Source organism: Octopus bimaculoides, chromosome 29, assembly GCF_046866305.1.
Source record: "Octopus bimaculoides isolate indiv1 chromosome 29, ASM4686630v1, whole genome shotgun sequence".
Classification (NCBI taxonomy): Eukaryota; Metazoa; Mollusca; class Cephalopoda; order Octopoda; family Octopodidae; genus Octopus; species Octopus bimaculoides.
In genome coordinates, this window is record NC_142956.1 from 14,188,988 (window position 1) to 14,205,324 (window position 16,337).

Consider the following 16,337-nt stretch of genomic DNA (forward strand, 5'->3'; position numbering starts at 1 on the left):
GCAGTGGGGGTAAATACAGTGGCATTAGTGTGATGGTAGTAGTGGTGGTGGTTGCACTGATGGTGCTGATAATAGTGTTGGTGGTGATGGTAGTCATAGTGGTGTAGTGATGGTGTGTGTATTGGTAAAGCTGTAGTGAAGGAGGTAGCGTAGTGTAGCTAGTGCAATGCTGTTATTATTGTGATGGTGTCATAATGTTCGGGTGCTAGTATGCAAGCAGTGTGGTGGAAAAGAGAAAAAGAGGTGGTAGTACCATGTAAGTGGGGGGGTATAATATTGAAATCATGTTGTGATAGTATTGTGGGAGTATTCGTGTTGTTGTTGTCGTTTAGCCCCGGGTCAGTTCTGATCCTGCAGACCTATGATCAAAGATGCTCCAACTGTGACCATCCCATCTTTTATCCAGACACAGTGTATCTAGGACTACATTGTCTAATGTATAGTATGGTACTTAGTATTAGCAGCTTTATTTGTTGTCATTTAGCCCCAGGTCCTGAACCAGCAGACCTACGATCAAAAATGCTCCAGCTGTGATCTTCCCATATTTTATTCAAATATTGTGTACCTAGGACTACATTATCTAATGTATAGTAATCCTAGGTAGACTATGCTTGGAACATAAATCAACATGAAATTTTAATGGAAGATTTTAATTTAGATCACTTTAACCCTTTAGTTACCATATTTCTGTCGAAATACACTGCATTTGTTTCAAGTAATTTAGAAAATATTGAAGAATTTAGGAAACTAACTTTGACATTATTAAATTGGTGTTTGGAACATAAATTGGTATGAAATTTGATGGAAGGTTTTAATTTAGATCACTTTAACCCTTTAGTTACCATATTTCTGTCGAAATACACTGCATTTGTTTCAAGTAATTTAGAAAATATTGAAGAATTTAGGAAACTAACTTTGTCATTACCAAATTGGTGTTTGGAACATAAATTAGTATGAAATTTGATGGAAGGTTTTAATTTAGATCACTTTAACCCTTTAGTTACCATATTTCTGTCGAAATACACTTCATTTGTTTCAAGTAATTTAGAAAATATTGAAGAATTTAGGAAACTAACTTTGACATTATTAAATTGGTGTTTGGAACATAAATTGGTATGAAATTTGATGGAAGGTTTTAATTTAGATCACTTTAAACCTTTAGTTACCATATTTCTTCTGAAAGACATTGCCTTTCTTTCAACTAAATTGAAATTATAAAATTTAGTAAAACGACTTTCTTTTATTCTTTTATTTGTTTCAGTCGTGTGCCTGCAGCCATGCTGGAGCACCGCCTTTAGTCGAACAAATCAACTTCAGGACTTATTCTTTGTAAGCCTAGTACTTATTCTATCGGTCTCTTTTGCCGAACCATTAAGTTACAGGGACATAAACACACCAACATCGGTTGTCAAGCAATGGGGCGGGGGGGACAAACACTGATATGCAAACACACACACACACACACACACACACACATACATACATAGAAATATATATGCTGTACATATATATATAGTCCGGCATTCGCCATGATAGATCGCTGACCACTACATTTATATTTTTTCTCTCCTTGTTTCTCTCCTTATTTCTTTCTGTGTTCCTTTCTGTAGAAGAGCGTAGGCTCGAAACATCAAAGACTTTCTCAATTTCCGAGCATTAAACTAATACATCCATTTGTTGTTTACACCACCTGTCTTCGTCTGTTGTTTTTTTCGGAAATTCTCCTATATATATATATATATATATATATATATATGTGTGTGTGTGTGTGTGTATGCTTGCGTGTTTGTGTTTGTCACCCCACCATCATCCCTGTAACGTAGCTGTTTGGCAAAAGAGACCGATAGAATAAGTACTAGGCTTACAAAGAATAAGCCCTGGGGTCGATTTGTTCGACTAAAGGTGTTGCTCTAGCATGGCCTCAGTCAAATGATTGAAGCAATTAAAAGAATATATACACTCTCGGAGTGGTCGGTGTTAGGAAGGGCATCCAGCTGTAGAAACTCTGCCAAATCAGATTGGAGCCTGGTGTAGCCATATGGTTTCACAAGTCCTCAGTCAAATCGTCCAACCCATGCTAGCATGGAAGGTGGACGTTAAATGATGATGATGATGATACAGTATATATATATATATATATATATATAATGAGAAATCTAGTGTAAGTTAATGACGTATGTTGCTTAATGTTGGACAATGAAAACATGTAAGTTTGTGTAAGTAGAAGGACATACGAAGAATAACATTGTCTTTTGTTGGATAAATGTTTCTTATTGTGTGAAGACTTTGGTTACTATGGTTACGAGGAAGCAAGACACTTAACAAAGAGATGCCAAGGAGAATTTGGGGTAAATGGATGCTTAATGGTTAGAAACGGAATGACGATAGTTGGTGTCTTATCTTTTACTTGTTTCACTGACTGCGGCCATGCTGGGGCATTACATTAAAGGGCTTAGCTGAACACATTAACCCCAGGACTTTTTTTTAGTGCATTATTATTTAAAAACTAATATTTATTCTATTCATCATTTTTTACTGAGCTGCTAAGCTACATGGACGTAAATAAACCAACACTGGTCATCAAGATGTGGTGGACAAACATAAACACAAACACACACAGGTTATATATGTATATATATGACAGGCTTCTTTTAGTTTCCATGAATCAAATCCAATCACAAGGCTTTGGTCGGATCAAGGCTGTAGTAGAAGACACATGACCAAGGTACCACGCAGTGGGACTAAACCCATAACTACATGGGTGAGAAGCAAACTTCTTACCCCACAGCTATGCCTATACCAGAATCTTCTAGAATATTGCCACGCTTAAACATCTAAACCGCAGGACTTACTCTTTGTAAGCCTAGTACTTATTGTATCAGTCTCTTTTACTGAACCACTAAGTTACGGGGACGTAAAGACACCAGCATCAGTTGTCAAGCGACGTTTGGCAGGACAAACACAGACACAGAGAAACATACATAAATATACAAACACACACACCACATGTATGTATATGTGTGTGTATGTATATATATATATATATGGATGTGTTTTTGTCTCTCTCCTGTATCTTTTCTCTTTTCAAAAAAATGTTTCTCCCTGCATTCACTCTTTTCTTCTCATTTTGGTCTAACAACCGTCCGTAATTGTTTTCGCTCAGTTTCCTTGTATGTCTCCACTGTCCTGTTTTTGTTCCCAACTTTGACCCTCCATAAATCCTAAATTTCATTTTAGAATTTATGGGAGCAACTGTCTTTGATGACTCATATTGTCATTGAATGTTCGAAATGAGAAGTAGATAGACAACTGACATTTGTTTATGTATTTCATGATGTTTGCACTGTTGGTGACATCCTGTACGCATATATGTATATATATATATATATATATAAATATACATACATATATATATTATTTATTATTTATGTGTATGTATACACACACACACACACACATATATATATATACATACATACATACAAAGGGTTTCTTTCAGTTTCCACACATAAGACTTTGGTCATATAGAGCAATAGTAGAAGGCACTTGCCCAAGGTTCTACACAGTGGGATTTGAACTCAGACCCATGTGGTTGGGAAGCAAGCTTCTTACCACACAGCCATGCCTTCATATATAGGTATCTCTTGGCTTTTATCTTTGACTTGTTTCGGTCATTGGACTGTGGCCCATGCTGGGCACTGGCTTGAAGGGTTGTAGTCAAATAAATTGACACCAATACTTACATTTTAAAGCCTGTTAATATTCTAGAAGATTCTGATGTATGTGTGGCTGTGGGTAAGTGTGGATGTAGTTTATGGGTTCAGTCCCACTGCATAGCTGCATAGCACCTTGGACAAGTGTCTTCTACTACAGCTTTGAGCCAACCAAATTCCTGTGAATAGATTTAGTTGATGGAAACTGAAAGAAGCCTGTGATACATACATATATATATATATATATATATATATATATATATATATATATATATAGAGAGAGAGAGAGAGAGAGAGAGAGAGAGAGAGGGAGGGATGACCACTAAGTGGACATCCATTTTGCTAGAAGTAGACCACCTATGGTCTTATATGTATGTAATATAGTTTTTCTCAATTTTCAGATTTTTTCAATTTGCTAGGCCACTGGTTTTAAATTGATATTAATCAAATTAATATTCAATTTTTCACCCTTATTATTATTATTATTATCTATATCTATATACTATATATAAAACAGAGATGTGTGTGTAATCGCTTATCACGTGAAAACGGCTTCACTATTTACTTCCATACTTGTGATGCAGGAATAATTTGACCTCGGATAAATCTTAGGCTCTTCATTTGATTTTTTTTTATTAAGATAAATAATATTGCTTTATATTTAAGATTCACTTCTTTAAAAAGGTTCCTCAATGTCAACTTCCGGTAGCCATAGTTTTTTTCTTCACTTTAACTTCAATCGTTACTGTTAGCACTAAAAGTTTACTCACATTTACTGATGTAAGTAATTTCATCATTTACTAACAGAAATACGGTTTCGTGTTTCCCTGTTGCTGAGGGTTTTTTTCTGGTACCTTCGATACTGGCTGTTTGGTTCACTGAGTGACAAATTTCGCTTCAACCTCACTTTCACTTCAATCGTTACTGTTCTCAATAAAAGTTTACGTTTTCAATCGAATCAGTAACCTCCATTGTTCATACTTGGGAATCCATCTGCGACCCTCCCAGGAATATTGGACAAAGAAAATGGATGTTTGGATTAATGAAAATAAAAAGGTAAAGAGTTTTTTTTACAGGACTGGGGATAACAAACCGAAGTTTGAGATGTGTGTATTGTGTATTGTATGGCTGTTGTATTATTGGAATCCCATGATCTGAGGGGGAATACTGAGAGGTAATGAAATCAACCAAAAGAGAAAAATCATCATTGTTTAGTTCTATATTTTAGAAATGAGGTATTATGTACATTATTTGCATTTGACAGATATTTGTCCTCCTCTTGTTTGTTGCTAACACAATGTTTTGGCTGATATACCCTCCAGCCTTTACATCAAGTGTCTTGGGGAATATTTCGAACCTGGGTTCTCATTCCTAAGGTATTTTTCAACGTTATTATTATTATGTTCTTGTTTTTTTTTCTTCTTTCTTCAAATTTTCTTCCATTTCTCGCCGAGTGTTTTCCGTACACCTAGAGCAGAGAAACTCGTCGTATGCATTCCCAGTTTACACACGCAAATTCACAGGTAAGACATGTATTTAAGAAAAAAAAAAAAAAAAAAAAATTCATGAATGGATGTTGTTTTCAACAGCGATAATGCTCTTCTTAGTACATGAGTCGTTCCAGTTAGCACGATTTTTGCACCTCCTGTAGAGATGGTAAGCCTGGTATCATTTTCAAATAGATTTCAGTACCTTTTTTTTATCATTCCTAGAGATCCTACAATCACTGGTATGGTAGTCGCCTTGAGGTGCCACATTTTTTCAATTTCTATTAGCAAGTCTTTATATTTACTGATCTTGACAAATTCTTTCGCCACCATATTATGATCACAGGGAATACTCATGTCAATTAATAAACACGTCTTCTTTGTCTGATCGTTTATAATAATATCCGGTTTATTAGATTTTATAGCCTTGTCAGTATGTACGGGGAAGTCCCAGAGAATCGATACATTTTCTCCCTCAGTCACAGCTTCAGGATGGTGTTTATACCATTTGTCAGCAGTTTTGATTTTATAATGCTGACATTATTATTATTATTATTATTATTATTATTATTATTATTCAAGTCACTGCCTATAATCAAACTCGAAATCTTGGGGTAATCGCTTATCACGTGAAAACGGCTTCACTATTTACTTCCATACTTGTGATGCAGGAATAATTTGACCTCGGATAAATCTTAGGCTCTTCATTTGATTTTCTTTTTATTAAAATAAATAATATTGCTTTATATTTAAGATTCACTTCTTTAAAAAGGTTCCTCAATGTCAACTTCCGGTAGCCATAGTTTTTTCTTCACTTTAACTTCAATCGTTACTGTTAGCACTAAAAGTTTACTCACATTTACTGATGTAAGTAATTTCATCATTTACTAACAGAAATACGGTTTCGTGTTTCCCTGTTGCTGAGGTTTTTTTTTCTGGTACCTTCGATACTGGCTGTTTGGTTCACTGAGTGACAAATTTCACTTCAACCTCACTTTAACTTCAATCGTTACTGTTCTCAATAAAAGTTTACGTTTTCAATCGCTAACAAATTCACATTTACTGATGTCAGTAATTTCATAATTTACTAACCAGGGTTAGGGTTACGGTTAGGGTTAGTCACAAGTGGCTATGTGAAAGAACAATTCTGGCACCAAGGAATGATTCTGTACACAAGCTGAATTTAAATTTGTTAACTCAGCTTCCAGGACCTGAATGTTCATACAGATCAATTAACTCCGTCCATGATCAAGAACAGGCAACGCATTACCCAGTGGAGTTCCTCAATTCTCTTCAGCCACCAGGATTTCCACCACACATTCTGATCGTGAAAATAGGTGCTCCCATAATGCTATTAAGAAACCTTGATGCACCCAGACTCTTCAATAGAACAAGGTTGGTTGTTAAAACAGCCATGCCCCATGTGTTGGAAGCAACAATAATTACAGGCAGCATGATGGGTGAGAATGTCTTCATTCCAAGGATACCTCTCATTTCAAATGATCTCCCCTTTCAGTTCAAGAGACTGAAGTTTCCGGTCAAACTTACCTTTGCAATGTCTATCAACAAAGCACAAGGTCAATCTCTAAAGGTGGTGGGACTTAACCTCCTTCAACCTTGCTTCTCACATGGTCAGTTTGTATGTTGGATGTTCTAGAGTTGGAGATGAAAATAACCTCTACATTCTCAGTGATAAACATGGCAAGACAGAAAACATAGTATATGAAGAAGCACTTACATGAATAGTATGTACATGTCATATACAAAAGTGTAAAACCATTGAGTGTTAAAGTAAGTATTACTATTACACTTTCACTTTTCGACTGACATGCGTGAATGTATATCTGTGTGTATAAAACTGAAACAATAACATGGTATATTCGCTGTGTGAATTTTTTTCATTTAAGCCCCATTTTAATTATCGTAAAAGTTTCCAAGTATAGGCGCAGGAGTGGCTGTGTGGAAAGTAGCTTGCTTACCAACCACATGGTTCCGGGTTCAGTCCCTCTGCGTGGCACCTTGGGCAAGTGTCTTCTACTATAGCCTCGGGCCGACCAAAGCCTTGTGAGTGGATTTGGTAGACGGAAACTGAAAGAAGCCCGTCGTATATATGTATATATATGTGTTTGTGTGTCTGTGTTTGTCCCCCCAACATCGCTTGACAACAGATGGTGGTGTGTTTACGTCCCCGTAACATAGCGGTTCGGCAAAAAAGACCGATAGAATAAGTACTAGGCTTCCAAAGGCGGTGCTCCAGCATGGCCGCAGTCAAATGACTGAAACAAGTAAAAGAGTAAGTACCAATAAGCAACAATTTCATTCCCGGGCAATGCTGGGTGGCTCTGCTAGTATATATATATATATATATATATATATATATAGACTCTATGTGTGTGTGTGTGTCATTGTGTTTGTACCCTGTCACAACTTGATGACCAGTGTTGGTTTATTTACATCCATGTAAACTGGTTCAGTAGAAAGGAACCAATAGAATAAATATCAGTTTTTAAATAATAATGCACAAAAAAAGTCCTGGAGTTAATTTGTTCAGCCAAGCCCTTAAATGTGGTGCCCCAGCATGGCCGCAGTCAGTGAAACACGTAAAAGATAAAAGACACCAACTGTCGTCATTCTGTTTCTAACCATTAAGCATCCATTTACCCCAAATTCTCCTTGGCATCTCTTTGTTAAGTGTCTTGCTTCCTCGTAACCATAGTAACCAAAGTCTTCACATAATAAGAAACATTTATCCAACAAAAGACAATGGTATTCTTCGTATGTCCTTCTACTTACACAAACTTACATGTTTTCATTGTCTAACATTAAACAACATACATCATTAACTGACACTAGCTTTCTCATTATATATATATATATATATATATATATATATATATATATATATATATATATATATATATATGCACATATATATACACAGTTAACTATTTAACAGTCTCAATACACATCTGTCTCAAAAACTGTCTTGAGATTATGTGAATAATTTCATGTGTATTCTTATATGATGGTAAAATTAAAAAGTCTGTTTCAGTGTTTGTGTGTTTTAGGCAAAATTACGCATTAGCATTATGAAAAATTTCTACATGTTCGAATGTGTCTATGTGTGTCTGTGTGCATGCATATGTGTATGTATATATGCATGTATGTATGTAGCTAGATATACATGTGTATGTATGTATATATGCAAACATATGTATCTCTCTCTCTCTACATATATGTATATAAATATATATAAATGCATGTATATATATATATATGTATGTATTTATGTTTGTACATTTATACATGTATGTATGTGTTTGTATGTATGTATGTGTGTTTATATGTATGTATATTTTATATATGTATATATGTATGTATGTATATATATAAGTATGTATATGTGCATATATGTATTTATATGTGTATGTATTTATGTATAAGTATGTGTGTATATACATATACATGTATGTATATATATATATATATATATATATATATGTAGGCAGGTATATATAAATACATACATGCACACACATAAGCATTTATATATGTATATACACACACCGCACATATATACACTTATATGTATGTGCTTACATATATATATAAGCATTTACATATATGTGTACACACATCTCTCTCTCTCTCTCTCTCTCTCTCTCTCTCTCTCTCTCTTTGCATACACATGCACATATATACAATACTATGGTGTTATCTAGACTTAAATCAGATGATAGAAAACTTGTATTTAGAACTGTGTACTTTCCTGTATATCCAAATGGAAACAGTGAAGGGAATTTCTATTACATTCCGAATCATATTTATTGGGTCTCTCTGCAATTGTGTAGGTCACAGAGTACATTTACAAATTAAAACAAATCAGGAAATTCTGTTCTTATAATATTTACTTACATCATCTTACACACATCTCATTAACAATATCAGTTATATAAGAAAAATCCTCTTATCTGATTAAATTGTCAGATCTCCAGAGATTGCGCAAAACTCATGAATAACTTTTGATATTCATACTTGATTCACAGCAGCATTGTTGTATGAACTAAGTGCAACAAATATGTGAAATAATGTCTAAGAATTGGCTTCCTTACATAGTAGTGGAAGGAGAATGTTTTATAGTAAAGATATATGATTGTCTAGTCACTGTACCTCTCATTTTTGTATATCTGATACTTTTATCTTTTACTTGTTTTAGTTATTAGACCGTGGCTATGCTGGGGCACCACCTGGAAGAATTTCTTTTAGTTGAATGAATCAACCCCGTACTTAATTTGTTAAGTCTTATTCTATCACTCTCCTTTGCTGAACCACTAAGTTACAGGGATGTAAACACACCAACAATGGTTGTCAATAGTGGTGCAGGGGAGTAACACAGACATAAAATGGTGTATTTTACATGCCACCTGCACAGGAGCCAGTCCAGCGGGACTGGCAACGAACTCGCTCGAATGTCTTTTCATGTGCCAGGAAGGCGACGTTGGTAATGGTCACGCTCAAATGGTGCTATTTACATGCCACCGGCATGAAAGCCAGACAGCTGGTGCTCTGGCAATGATCACGCTCGGACGGTGCTCTTAGTGCTCCACTGGTACAGGTGCCATCACGATTTCGCTTTTGCTTGCCCCAACAGGTCTTCGTAAGCTGAGTTTAGTGTTCAGTGAAGATGTTGGCATGGGTGCCAGTCTACAAATTGAGTTCGATTTCGATTTCACTTGCCTCAACAAGTCTTCGCAAGCGGAGTTTAGTGTCCAAAGAAGGAATGTTACGCATAAGTAGGCTGGTTACATCCCTGGCAGAGGCCTTGGATTTTGGTCTCACTTGGCTTGCCGGGTCTTCTCAAGCACAGCATAATTTCCAAAGGTCTCGGTCAGAAGTCATTGCCTCGGTGAGGCCTAAAGTTCGGAGGTCGTGCTTCACCAGCTCATCTCAGGTCTTCCTGGGCCTGCCTCTACCACGGGTACACACACACACAGTCATATATGCATAGCTATATAGAAATATATGCATATAAACACACACACACAATATATATATATATATATATACATATATATATATATATATATATATATTGCCGCTGTTGCCAGTACCACTGGACTGGCCCTTGTGCTGGTGACACGTAAAAAGGACCCATTATACTCTGAGAGTGGTTGGCATTAGGAAGGGCATCCAGCTGTAGAAATTCTGCCAGATCAGATTGGGGCCTGGTGCAGCCATCTGGTTCGCCAGTCCTCAGTCAAATCATCCAACCCATGCTAGCATGGAAAGTGGATGTTAAATGATGATGATCATATATATAGGGTGGTAAGCTGACAGAATCGTTAGCATGCTGGGCGAAATGCTTAGCGGTATTTCGTCTACCATTATGTTCTGAGTTCAAATTCTGCCGAGGTAGACTTTGCCTTTCATCCTTTCGGAGTTGATTAAATAAGTACCAGGTTATGCACTGGGGTTGATGTAAACAACTTAATCCCTATGTCTGTCCTTGTTTGTTCCCTCTGTGTTTAGCTCCCTGTGGGCAATAAAGAAATATATATATATATATATATATATATATATATATATGGTTCCGGGTTCAGTCCCACTGCATGGCACCTTGGGCAAGTGTCTTCTACTATAGCCTTGGGCCGACCAAAGCCTCGTGAGTGGATTTGGTAGACGGAAACTGAAAGAAGCCCGTCGTATATATGTATATGTATTTGTGTGTGTGTGTTTGTCCCCTCAACATCGCTTGACAACAGATGCTGGTGTGTTTACGTCCCCGTAACTTAGCGGTTCAGCAAAAGAGACTGATAGAATAAGTACTAGGCTTACAAAGAATAAGTCCTGGGGTTGATTTGCTCGACTAAAGGTGGTGCTCCAGCATGGCCACAGTCAAATGACGGAAACAAGTAAAAGACCAAAAGATATATATATATATATATATATATATATATATATATATATATATTTATTTATATATACACACATATAGAGACACACACAAGTACACACACATATATATATATAGACACACACACACATACAGCAAAGGAATTCATAACAGATATTATGAAGGGACATAAACCAGGGAGTGCAACATTGTTTTCCATTTTAATTTTTTTTCTTTGTGTTTTCTGCTTCAATGTTGATTCTCCCAAATATGCAACGTAGCAAAAACAGCTACAAAATCAACAGCAACAATATCTACAACAACAACAACAACAACAACAGTGATAATTACAATGATGGCCTAACATTAATTAATCATGATAATTGAGAATGATAAATCAACAACTTTGTTAGAACAAAGCAAAAATCATTAATTCCCAAGAGAGAGAGGGGGAAGTGACTGCCTCCAAGAAAAGTTAGACACCGTTTTTATTGAGAAAAGCTTACTGATGTATTCTTGTATTATTTAATAATAATAATAATAATAATGATAATGATAATAAGGATAATAATAAAAATAAAAAATAATAAAAATGATAATAATAATATTGATAATAATAAAAATGATAATAATCAAATAATAAAAATGATAATAATGGTGATAATAATAATTATAATAATAATAATAATGATGATAGTAATAATAAAAACAATAAAAAATAAAATAATGAAACTAATAATAATAAAATAACAATGATAATAATAATAATAATAATAATAATGATAATAAATAACAATAATGATATGATAACAATAAGGGTGAGGATAAGGATGAATAACAATGATTACAATAAAATTGATAAATATTATTATTATTATTAGTAGTAGTAGTATAATCGTGTTTTGTGTTTTGAAATTATTTGCTTATATTTGTCGTTTGATTATTTAACTTTTGGCAGTAAGAAGATCCATACGCACAGAAATGCACACGCACGCATCTACATAATGTTTGTGTGCATGTAACATGCATATATGTATGTGTATATATATATATATATATATATATACATACACACACACACACACACACATATATATATATGTATATATATGGGTATGTAATATATATGTGTGTGTATGCATACATATATATGTGTGTGTGTATATATGGGTATGTAATATATATCTGTGTGTGTGTATGCACACTTTATAGAAGAAAAATAAATTAGATTTCAATGAATTGATTAGCCATGGGGATTGTAAAAAATTGCTTTACACGCTTAACTTTCTTCAGAAGGAGAAAAAGATAGAGAGAGAGAGAGAGAGAGTGTGTGTGTGTATGTGTTAGACAGAAAGAGGGAGTAAGTGAGAGAGAGTGCAGAGGCCTTATTATTCAAGTCTAGAAATTGTGAATGGGAAACTGGATGAAATGGATAATCGATGTAAAGATCTATACAAGTGCAAGGAAGGCTGTGTGTGATGTTGGATGTAGTGTAGGAGCTGTTGTGAAAGATGTTGGCTGTGGAGGAGAGAGGTGGCAGCTTGCAATGGTCAAAATTTATAGTTGAATTGAGATGCTTGGGTTTTGATGATGAAGGCTGGAAAGAAGGACTGGGTTAGCTGAATTGAGACGATACATTTTGTGGGGGTTGAAGTTTGTAGCATTGGCCAAATTAGTTGAATTAAGAAATAGTGGTTTCTGATGGTCGAATTTTGCAGCAGGTCCTAGGTGAGTTGAATTATGAGGTGGTGTTTTGTGATGGTCAAATTTTGTTGCAAAGATAAGATCAATTAAATTAGGAGCCAGTGGTTTGTAATGGTCAAATTTCGCTGAAGGTTCTTGGCCAGTTAAATTGGGAGGTAATGTTTTCTGATGGTCAAAGTTTGTAGTAAGGATGTGGTCAGTTATATTGGGAGACAGTGATTTGTGGTGGTCAAATTTTGCAGTAGGTTCTTGGCTAGGTAATTTGAGAGGTAATGTTTTCTGATGGTCAAAGTTTGTAGTAAGGATGTGGTCAGTTGTATTGGGAGACAGTTATTTGTGGTGGTCAAATTTTGCGGTAGGTTCTTGGCCAGTTAATTTGGGAAGTAATGTTTTCTGATGGTCAAAGTTTGTAGTAAGGATGTGGTCAGTTGTATTGGGAGACAGTGATTTGCGGTGGTCAAATTTTGCAGTAGATTCTTGGTCAGTTAATTTGGAGAGTAATGTTTTCTGATGGTCAAAGTTTGCAGGCCAGACTAGGTCAGTTGAATTGGGAGACAGTCATTTGTGGTGGTCAAATTTTGCAGTAGGTTCTGGGTTATCTAAATTTTGACGTAGTATTTTGTGATGGTCAGAGTTTGTGGCAAGGATAAGGACAGATGAATTGAGCGACAGTGGTTTCTGATGGTCAAATTTTGTAGCAAAATCCAGATCAGCTGAATTTGGAGGTAGTTGTTTGTGGTGGTCAAAGTTTGCAGGCCAGACTAGGTCAGTTGATTTGGGAGGTAGTGGTTGTGATAGTCACAGTTTGTAGCAAGGACCAGGTCAGATAAATTAGGAGGTGGTCGTTTGTGATGGTCAAAACCTGCATGATGATCTAGGTCAGTTAAACTAAGAGGTAGTGGTTTTTATGGTTGAAGTTTCTACCAAGGACCAGGTCAGTTGAATTGGGAAAAGCATGTCTGGACTGTGATATGTCCCACATTATGATGACTTAACTTCGTCATCTGTGTGACTGACAGTCGAGTTTTTTATTATGTGTGTGTGTGTGTAAATATATATATATATATATATATATATATATATCTATATATATATATATATATATATATTATCATAAATATATAGGGCTTAGCATGAGATGCTTCACCAACATACTGAAAATTTAGAAATAGCAGTCAAAGAACTACTGATTCCAAACTACAAATTTTTTCTCTAACGGATGGCGATATTTATGGCACACACAGAACAAAAACAGAAGAGAAAAGCAAAAACAAAGCTGCCTTTAGTTAACCATGTACGACGTTTCACGGTTAAGAGTATAAAGCTACCCTACTCCGATCATCAGCATGGTGTTCGATAAATTTGAAAGTGTCTATATACTCATGGGAATTTGACCATGTGACATCAAAAACACATGAGGAAGGCACTTACAAAATTTATCGGCTAGTAAGTTCAAACACTTCACCCCAAGAATCTATTCCATGTGCGCCACAAATAGTCCTGCATAAAAAGTCCCGTATAAAAGGGTTACAGTTTAACCATCCAATAAGAGACATCAATATAAATATACAGATCTGTATATATATATATATATATATATATATATATATATAATAATAATATTATTAGGGACAAATCCAAAATTACAGGTAAAAAACTCAATTAAAATCAATTTATAAAAAATTAAAATTAAATTGAGCCTTATAGATAAAGTATATATAAAATATATATAGTTTTAGGGAAAATAACCAATTTTCAAGAACTCATCGATGAAAATCCACTATCACATATAGAAAAATTAATAATTAAAAGCACAATAAATGAGTATAATATAAAGTAAAGTAAATATCATAAGATAAATATAATATAATATTTATTGTGCTTTTAATTATTAATTTTTCTATATGTGATAGTGGATTTTCATCGATGAGTTCTTGAAAATTGGTTATTTTCCCTAAAACTATATATATATATATATATATATATATATATATATATATGTATATGTATCTAAATTTTGTACACCTCTTTATCTTTTATTCCCCCTCTCATTTTTCTTCCTTTTTCTCGCTCCCCCTCTCTCACATTTCTTGGCTCTCTCTTTCTTTAACTCCCACTATTTCCCACTCGTTTTTCTCCCCTGTACCTTTCTCTTTGTCTCCTCTTTTTTTTCTAATCCTTCAGTCCCTCTGCCCCCTACCCACCTCTCCTCCTTCCACGTGACCAGTGTCTGGCCAGCCATGATCTTTCTTTCTTGGCCTGACTGCCAACCGTCCATACGTCTTGTGTCAGTCTCCTATGTTCCTGCCTTTAGGCTTTCACTCCATACAAGCCAGCTCAATTTGATTCGTTCTCAGTCGAAAGACACCAGTTGTTATTTCTTGTTGTTTGTATTCATAATTGTGTTCCATGTTCTCCATTTTTTTTATGTTTGTTTGTCTTTTTGTGTCTTTGTTGCTGCACACATTCGCTAGCTTTCTTACAAAGGGGTCTAATGCTCTTAGCTTAGACTTTTTGGGGGGCAACCAGATCGAACCATCTCAAGTGTAACTGCCCAAAATGGTCGTGACTTCTGGGACTTGACTGAGGAAAGAAAGCCAAGAATAACCTGTCTTTTTTTACCTGTCCTTCTAATTGTTGTTTCTCTTGTCTGCCTTTGTATCGTCTATTTGTCCAAACGTTTTAATGCCCTCTATTGCGTTTTTGTTCCATTTATATATATATATTTATATAAAGGGCATTATTATAGAAAAATAATAACGCCACACAGTGGACTTCTCAAAATAACTACATTTAGTACCTATGCGAGGAAAAATTTATCAAAATATATACACGGAATACATTCAATGTTGAATTTTTTATTCCTGTCTCCACATGGGTACCCCAAAAAACAACCCGGAAGTATTTCCCGCTTCTTTGATGAAGATATATACAGATAAACTTCATTCCCTTTACTCTGTCGGATACGTAGTTGTTCGGTTTTGGTGAGGTGAGAATTCTGTTTATTTATATATATTTTTGGGATAATATTGTGCTGATGAACGAAGTCTAGATTCATTCTAGTAATCGCGAAATCGTCGATACACAATTAAGTCTTTTTTTAAAAATAAGTTGGTCATCTTCTGTTGGTTGTTTTTTCCTCGCATAGGTACTAAATGTGGTTATTTTGAGAAGTCCACTGTGTGGCGTTATTATTTTTTCTATAATAACGCCCTTTATATAAATATAAACGAATAATTATATTCTTGGGAATAGAAATTTCCCTAATGAATTTTTTTACACACTGGCTTCTTGATAAAATTCTTGTAAAAGAGTTTTATCCTTTTTTGAATTTATTATATATATATATATATATATATATATATATATATATATATATATATATATATATATATATATATACACACACACACACAGACACACAAACATATATATTTTTAAGTGCAGGCATGGCTTTGTGGTAAGAAACTTGCTTCACAACCTCATGGTTCTGGGTTCAGTCCCTCTGCTTATTACCTTGGGAAAATGTCTTTTACAATC

The 16,337-nt window shown here is 34.9% G+C and overlaps 1 protein-coding gene across 9 annotated transcripts in view; it reads left to right on the plus strand.

Moving 5' to 3' along the window:
• Positions 1-16,337, plus strand: part of LOC106876278 (uncharacterized) — a 1,065,409-nt gene that overhangs the window by 552,462 nt on the left and 496,610 nt on the right. The window contains exon 1 of one of the 9 annotated variants that reach the window (XM_089345614.1): positions 4,278-4,769. The exons of 6 other annotated variants lie outside the window; for them this stretch is intronic. In XM_089345614.1, the coding sequence (XP_089201740.1) occupies positions 4,744-4,769 (26 nt within the window). In that variant the 5' untranslated portion in view covers positions 4,278-4,743. Of the gene's footprint in view, positions 1-4,277; positions 4,770-16,337 lie in introns of those variants that run through there. 2 more of the 9 variants (XM_089345616.1, XM_089345609.1) reach the window with 2 other exon arrangements.